Source organism: Parasteatoda tepidariorum, chromosome 4 (assembly GCF_043381705.1).
Source record: "Parasteatoda tepidariorum isolate YZ-2023 chromosome 4, CAS_Ptep_4.0, whole genome shotgun sequence".
Taxonomy (NCBI): domain Eukaryota; kingdom Metazoa; phylum Arthropoda; class Arachnida; order Araneae; family Theridiidae; genus Parasteatoda; species Parasteatoda tepidariorum.
Genome location: NC_092207.1, coordinates 73625383 through 73634082, shown reverse-complemented (window position 1 = coordinate 73634082; position 8700 = coordinate 73625383). Strand labels below are relative to the sequence as shown.

Genomic DNA, 8700 nt, shown 5'->3' with positions numbered 1-8700 from the left:
TTAGTTTGAAAGTAAATGACATGAATTAATGGGGCATATTTTACCATAGGCACAGATTAGACAGCTAATTTGTATCCTATCCAAGGTATTCAAACATGCTCTTCAATTGAAGTTTAACTTTGCTTTAATAGGAATTTTTGAAATGCTTACTTTCTTTCTTAGCAACACCTACGCTTTTGATGCAAGCATTTTATTATTTGGTCATAATTTTTCTTTCAAAAATCTTTCAGAGATACTTTTAAGTAGGTTTGAGTATTTTTGGAAACTATGACGTTAAGTCACATGAATTCCAAAGCTAATTTCAAACCAATTTCGAACGAATTATAGTGCTGAAAATAATTCCACGATTAACTATCGAAGGGATGAAACTAATCAAAATAATTTTTTTCTTCACGGCCTGTAATTATTTATCGCCTTTCAAGTGTTTTCACAGAAAGTGCGCCAATGTGCCACAATTGTGTTCTTTTTTATTAAATCAGTTTCAAATTGAATCTCGTAGTTCAAATGAATCGAAAAAAATCAGAATAAGCTGAAATAATTTAATTATTAGGTTCATTCTCGCTGCCTCATCTTTTTTCGCATAAGAAAAAATCTCACAGGATTGATAAATAGGTGATCGCGACACTCGAATACGCCATCTGAGGAGAAGACCGGCTCCATGCCTTTGGCCCTTCTCCCTTTCTTTCCCTCATCTTTTTAGGAATGTATAGGAATGTATAGGAATGTTTTAACTGTATAGGAATGTACTACGATATTTTTCCTTTTCCTAATATTTTTCTTCCTTAATTAATACAAATATTTTTTAAAATTTCCAGGATACTTTTTTTTAGAATTATGTTTAATGAACTTTTCAGTTCCATATAGTTTCCCAACTTAGAAGATTTTAATCTTTATGAAAATCAAGACAGAAACTTACGTACTTCCTTCTTCTATGACTCTCCACGTGCTTCTGGTGAAAGCATGTGAAGTGTTGCCATAGGTAGAGAGTTCAGCTCTACGCCACCTACAGTCCATTTCGATCGCTAATGGATGATGTTTTCCACACTAGGGAACGCTGCCAGCTCCATACCGCCTATACTTCCGTGTTGCTGTTTTCGGTGTATTTTAATGCCTCTTGGCTCAAAACGTGGTCATTGTGTTTTGAGATTCTTGCAAACGTGTGTTTGATAACTTATTACTTGCGTTTACAGTACTAACAATACTTGTGTTCACAATGCCAAAGGTCCTAACACTAACGTAAGATGGTGCATACGCACAGCTTGCAACAAGAACAAACAGTAATAAACAAATGGAAAGAGGCCAAATCAGGACTGCCAAGAAAGCGAGTTATTCAAAATCTAGTAACCATGTCATCTTTTTTAATAATATATCTATAAATAACTGAAACAAATTTTCACTTAAAACTCACCAGAATAACATTAATAACATTATTATCTTATGAAATACACCAGACTTGAGCTCAGAAATTAGCTAATTTATTTCTTTTATTGAAAACAAAATTATCCGTTTGAAAATATCGCTGTGCAGAATAAGCTGCAGTAAGCAGTTGCAAGTTTTCCAACCGGAACTGGTGCAAATATTGAGCTCGAGATTGTTATTGTTTATATTTATATTGAAAACACTATCCATTGGATTGACTGTTGAAAAATATATACCTGCGAAAAACTAGCCAATCAGGCTCTTTTCCTCATACAATTTGTAAAAAATTTGTCTTCAGTGAGAAGGGGCTGAAAAAAGACGGAAGCCACGTGATTTAATTCCTTACATCCTTAAATGCTATTTCTTTAGAGTAGCTTTTAGCTTTCTTTGAACATACCAATAAGATTAAGGAAAGTGTTCGATATTTAGAATCGATCGATCTCTTTTAATCGATTATTGTTTTTGACGAAGTATATTAAATCGATATTTAAAATGCCCACAAATGAATAACAATCTGTCATTTTACATGTCGCTGTTACATGGTTACACGTCAGTTTTAAACTTTAATAAAGCATGTTAGTAAGTTTTGATGAAGTTCATGAAATAAATGCGTTTTCTTCTAATTTATATAGATTATTCTTTTACAATGTGTACAGTGCGCAAACATGAAAGGAATCTGCGTATCTAAAAGACTTCTTTTTATAAACATACTGTGTTTACTTTGGTAAGTTTCTGTCAAAACAATAATTTTAATGTTTATTATAAAATCACTGGTGAATAGTAATTAATTTTTTTCTGCTTGTTATTATTTACAGACGTGATTGCATGCTTATTAAAAATATTCTCTGCGAATTTTTAACAGTTTAATAGTAGCAGATTTGCCTTTGTATTGTAAACCCCATGAATCATTAAATTTATATTTGTTTTCAAAATTATTTAAATCGTCTAAATTATTTTTAATTGATGAATAGGGTTTCAAATTTAAAAGTTTGATTTTATAGTGAAATTTAAATTGTCAATTTACTTGTTCTTTTCAAAACAATAATAGAAGTGTATAGCCTTTTTTTGAAAAATAGAAAAGAAAAAAAACTGCAGGAAAAGAATATTTTTCAATTAATCTCTTAATTATTCCTTAGTTTAAAACCAGCAATAATTTGTCCTGAAAAAAAAAATGAATAACTTATCATGACAAATGATAGACAAATTGTGTGTTGTCATTGTATTTTCTAATGATAGATTTTGCAAATTATTAAATTGATTCTACCTCTTGTTGCTTCAAATGGTGTGGTTGCTTAGATTTTCATGACCCAATTTTTGTCAATCATGAATCTTAATCTGCTCCCTAATTTTAGTGGTTGCCTTTATTATAACAATTAAAGCTCCAGGGATTGCTAAAGATCTATGTTCGTTCTGCAAAAATTCAAAATTCTGTGGCAGTTAGGAAATTCATTAACAAATGTGGAATTCATTCAATATAAACTCTTGTTGAGTGTTTTGCTCATATGTCTGCTTGTATATTCCTGTTTGATTGTTTGTGTTTCAATATTCTCTCTGAGCTCTTGAGTTTGTATTGTAATGATCAAGCCTTTATAGAGTAGAAAAGATTGAAAGACTAATGTGTACATTTTTGTTGGTTTGTTTATATGTTTGTATTAATTTCTTTTTAAAAAGCTAATAGAATTTAAGGATAGTGGATATTTGGGAAAACTTACAATAAATATACAATGGAACCTCAGTTATTAGGTTTACATCCCTAACACTGCCCCATCACTTAATAAAACTTGGTAATACCTCCTTGAAAATAAATTCCGCACTATGCACGGAGAAATAAAGAGCAGTAAGGCATGAGGCTCTATGGAGTTGTCTTAATCACAACTGGTCATCTTTCAATAGTCTAAATAAATGTACATCCAAACTGATAATGAATAGAAAGGAATTTTCATTGGGGAAGAGAAATTAAGAGCATTTAAGGCATCTTGTAGGGTCTCCTAAACAGTATCTTCTAGTCGAAAAGATCAAAAGATGATACTGTCTAAAGTACTTCACATGAGCATTTTCTCTCCTTTCTTTGCGAAGATAAAAGAAGGTGGAAGGAGAATGATTAATTATTTAGTAGTGAAATAGTTTAGTATTTTTAGTTGTGGATAAGGTAAAAAATTTTACATCCTTAAAAATGATGGAAATTTGCATATTTAATTTCCTTAGAATTTAAAGCAGAAACAGTTTTTTTTTTCAAGTTTAAAAAAATTGGTCTCTGGTTTACAAAGATAGAGAATAACATTTGGGGGCATAAATGACTGTCTACGTCCAGTAAAGGAAGTGCCCGTTTTTAGGAGAATGTACACAATTGTTAAATCATGGAAGATTCCCAGGGAAATAAAAATATGTTCATCATAAGAGGTGTTTGTTTTGTGAGAGAGTTCATAATAGGAGTTATCACTGTAATTTAGCTCACTATTACGATGAAATATGCTATTTTTTGACAAATATGCAAACCAAAAAACCGAAGTAGTCCAGAGAATCTCTTTATATCGATTGCTGATCTGAGAAACTGCCGATGATTTATAATATTGTGATCAGAGTCAAATTTTAGTGGTCTTGGATAAATAGACTACCCTTACTTCTGAGCCTTGCTGTGCTGTTTTCACCATTAATAAGCCATCAAGGTGTTTTAGTGATAATATTTCAGTGTTTCCACTTATGTGCTACAACATATCAAGTATACTAAAAATTCTAGAAGGGACTCAAAAGATAAGTTATAAAACTTCCCAAGGAATGCATAATGCTCCAGCACAAAAAACAATAGCTTGAAGTAAAATTATAACCTAATTTAAGATTAAATTTTTTTTTCTTTATTCGTAGCTCAAAGAGAAAATTATAATCATTTTAACGACCATATTATATTGTTGCTTTTCCTTGATGCAGAGGTATAATCAGTCATATATGCTTGATTGTTCATATAACTTTTTCTTGTTTTGAAGTTCTTTGAATTGGTTATCAACAGATAAAATAATTAAAAACATGCATTTTAATAGATCGCTAAAAAGTAAAAATGCATATTTTAAATGAGGACTCGCTTTTATAGTGAAAAAAGAACTAGAAAGTTGGAATTTCTAGGTTCTATGCCCCTGTAGTTTTCAAAATCTAGTAAAATCTCTGATACTTAGAAGTTTGTAGAACAATTAGGCCTTAATACAAAGCTAAATCATAAATAAAGCTAACACATTTTTTTCAGTCAATGTATTTTAAAGAGAAAAGCAAAAGACTAACTCATTTTTAAACATTTTATACATTATTTTGCATTTTTGCTTTTATTTTACAGCTTTGTAAATTGTTTTCCTTGTAGTCTTGACCGTTATATACTGAAACAATCAAGCTTTGTTTAAAAAATTTATTTTGGATGTGTTTTAGATGAAGGATCTGCTCCCTTTACCTTCTTAGATATCTTTCATTTTGTTGTTAGATCTTTTTCATTAGTGCAAACTCAACAAGGGCTGAAGGTGTAAAGCTTTCATTGTTTTTGTCAAATGCAAGTGCCTCACAAAAGTATATTGTGTGAATACCTGTATTAGGATGCTCTGGGTTGCATTGAATTTTATCTGGTTAATTAACAGTATTAAATTTAAATATATTATTTTTACATCACTTTTTTATCCTACGATGAATAGCCGGTTGCAGCGGTCTCTTTTTTTCAATGACCCTAGCACAAAATAGCCTTCATGTAAAGAGACTCAATGATCAAATAATTAGGGTTGGAAAAACTGTTAAGTAATTGAAGTTCATATTCTCTCTTGAGGAACCCGGAGAGTAATCTGTAGAGTTTAAAAATGTCTATATGGCGAAGGTGATTTTCGAGATAGTATTGTCCATTAACAATTCTGAGAAAAATCAATCTGTTCGGACAGGTCCGTTTAAGTGGGATTGAGAATAAGGCAGTCAGCTATATAGATATGGAGCAAAAAACTTTTTGGGTATCTATTTGCAATAACTTCAAGTACAAGAGCAGGGATGGTATAATTTTTTCTTTGTTGGGCATCAATAGAGAGATTCATAGTTAGGATTCTGAAAGTAGGTGGAAATATCTCTCGAAGGCAAAAATATTGGAGAGATTTTTGTTAACATTTGGATCACTAATTTGGACATAAGGTCTTTTGCATTTTTTTAAGAAACAAATGGTGTGTCATTTTTCAGTTAGAACAGGCCTCCTACACTTTTCAAACTGTCTCTCTCTCTCTCTCTATGGGCACCCAGAGGTTTGAGGCTTGTTTGAATTTCTAATAGGCGTGGAACAGGTTGCAGAGGTAATAAATTTCGCAGCTTTATTTTGGACCTTGCCAACTTAGTCACAACAACTAACGGGGCAAAATATTAACGGCTGTGGCTAGAAATTTGCCGCCATATTCTAGAACAGATCTCACATAATTAACAGTGGTCAGAATGTCTGGTGAGAATCCCCAAGAGGCCAAGCCTTCCTTTTTCTCTTTCTCCAGTCTCTTCTGCAAGTTTCTTCTATGATAATTTATTATCAAGGAACACAACTAGTTATCCAAAATTATCTTGTTTGCATAGATCCTGATTTTTATATCTAATGATATTTTAGTGGTCTTTGGTTGACTAAGCAAATATTTGGTAAACCATCTTCTCAGTATTGACAATCATAGTTTTCCTTTCATCATTCCTCAAGAAGGATCGTGGCATCATTTATATTAATATTAGCAGTGTTAATATTTTGATCTGTTTAGAACAGGGTTGGCAAGATATTGCCGCAGGAGGAAAAAACCATGGTAAATACCGGTAAAAACCGTCCTGGCAAAAACAGGTTTTTGCCAAGCAAATTGGCAAAAAGTGGCAAAAACCTATATTTTCCAAGATGAGAGGACAAAAACACATTTTTGATACAAAATTATTCCTAAAATTGAAATATATACTATGAATATAAATAATTACAAAAAAATTAACAAAATTATTATTCCATAATTAAATGATAATGTAATAATATATCATTTTAGTAGTTTAAAACATTATTGATTGGAACATTTGCGATTATTCTCTTTTTTCCAGAGAAATGAACTTATTTTAAATTAATATAACTATAATTTAAAGCATAAAATATCTATCAACATGTGTAGTTAATTATTGTACAAATAATAATTTTTTATAATAAATAATAATATTATACAAATAATAATATTTATTTATTTGTAAAAAAACATTTATTTTAGGATTCTAAAATGAAAAGAGATCAAAAACTTTCAATCTTTTAAAAATTATTACCCTTATATTAATTATTAATATGTTAAAAATAATTTTTTCATGTAATGTATCAAAATTATTATTCCTTATGATTGAGTTAAATTTGTTTCAAGTATTTTGTAATAATATTTAATCAGCTATTTAGATAATTTGGTTTTTGCCGGTTTTTACCAGGTTTTTGCCACTGTCCTGGCAAAAACCCCTTTTTGCCGGCAAAAATTCCAACCCTGGTTTAGAATATACCAATGTCTTCCGTGAAGGCAAGGTAACTAATTTCTGGAGTATCTCTAAGAGTCATTTATCGTAATATTGGGCCAGAAGAAGTAGTTCAAGGGAAATGCTTAACACTGAGAATTTTATGGATATAGCCACTGTAAGATTCCAACAAATTCAATGATATTTTTAAAGCAATGATTGTATGTGCAATGGCAAAATCTGGATTAATATTTTCACCCTTGAGCAGAATAAAAGTATGCCTCGTGATGGAGTTACAGTGAAAGTCCTCCATTGCTTTCCTCTGTGAATCAGTGTCTTTATAACCCTATCTCAAAGATAGTCTATTGAAATCACCAATAATTTTATTTTTACCAAGGACATGTTCAAGAATTGGGGTCAATGGTAAAATGCTGGAAGTGGTATAAGCAAATATGAGTTTAGTTCTAGTGTTGTTTTCCCACAAATTTAGCTCCACGGTTTCACACCTGTTCTCTTCATTTTGTGTGACATTTCGAATTTGACAGTGACAGAATGTTTTAATTCAACAATTATGCCAGAGGTGATTTATCATGATCTCCGTAGTGAAGAATAAGGCATAACATTTACATTTGTAGTAATTTAAGGAGTAGGTTGAAGCACCAGCCTCAACAATTACGAAAACATATTCTTCTGTCACCATAGTTTTAGTCTACAAAAGTTAACCAAACTTGGTTTTTTAGTTTAGTTTACTTGGAGCTACACAGGTCACCAGTATTCCAAAAGAGAGAAGTAATGGCTGTCACATTTCGGCCCTGAGAAGCATCTTTGCCTTTATTTTTTGTATTCGAATTTCTTTTAGAAGGGCTTCTTTTCTTAATATTTAGAGAAAGTATGTCGTTGGGGCTGCTTTGATGAATTCTGTTACTTATTTGGTTTAACACTGCTCAGGGAGCACATGTAGATTAGAGATATCGGAAGTGAGTAACTCTACTGCTCATGTTTTTACATTACGAAAATTGAAAATTAAGTTCTCTTAACTGAACAGAACCTCTGACGTTAACTTTTCTTTGCATTAAAGTGGTACAACCTTTTTGAGTGAAGAGCCTCTCAGGCAGTAGATTGATCAATGAAGGTCTGCATGCCAAAGTATTTAGACCTCAGACATTTTTATAACAATTATAGTAATTTTTATAAAAATATCAGTGTTCTATAGGAGCTAAATTCTTTTTATCATTTAACTTACTGGCATGTTTTCATAAAATTTAATATTTTAACGTTAATTATTTAACATTAGATTTTATTTAAACTTGAAGAATAAAAAATTGATTACTTTTTTTTTGAAGAATATCTTATCAAAAAAGAAAAAAAAAAAGCAATCGAAATGCATAAAACCAATGGGGAAAAAAGTATTTTTTTTATAACATGCAGGGGTCAATTTTAACACAAATTCTAACAATAAAAAAAAAAGTTTATAGGGGTTAAAATGTTTTAAATTATAGCGAAAAATAAGATTCAGCATTTAGTGGGGAATAAACTTCAAATTTAAGACTTTTGTTAATTTTATTATAAGAAGTTTTACAAATCTTTTTTAAGCATTTTTTATGCTACAAAAAACCTGAAACAGAATTTAATTTCTCGGGCAGAATTTAATCAGGATTTTCAAAACCACCAGAAAAAGCGTTGCATTAAATACCGATAAAAAGATAGGAAGACCTCCTAGATTTATACGATAAAATCGGCATAGATAAAGTGATTACTTAAATACGTGATTCGTAATTAGAGTGTAGTAATAATTGATTACGTATTAAAATACATGAACAATATATATATATA

The 8700-nt window shown here is 30.7% G+C and overlaps 1 protein-coding gene across 1 annotated transcript in view; it reads left to right on the top strand.

Annotated features, from left to right (window-relative positions):
* The first annotated feature begins 1889 nt into the window (after positions 1-1889).
* Positions 1890-8700, top strand: part of LOC107439624 (SUN domain-containing ossification factor) — a 66512-nt gene continuing 59701 nt past the window's right edge. The window contains exon 1 of the mRNA XM_043040108.2: positions 1890-2143. Coding sequence (XP_042896042.1) covers positions 2085-2143 — 59 coding nt within the window. The 5' untranslated portion in view covers positions 1890-2084. The remainder of the gene's footprint in view (positions 2144-8700) is intronic.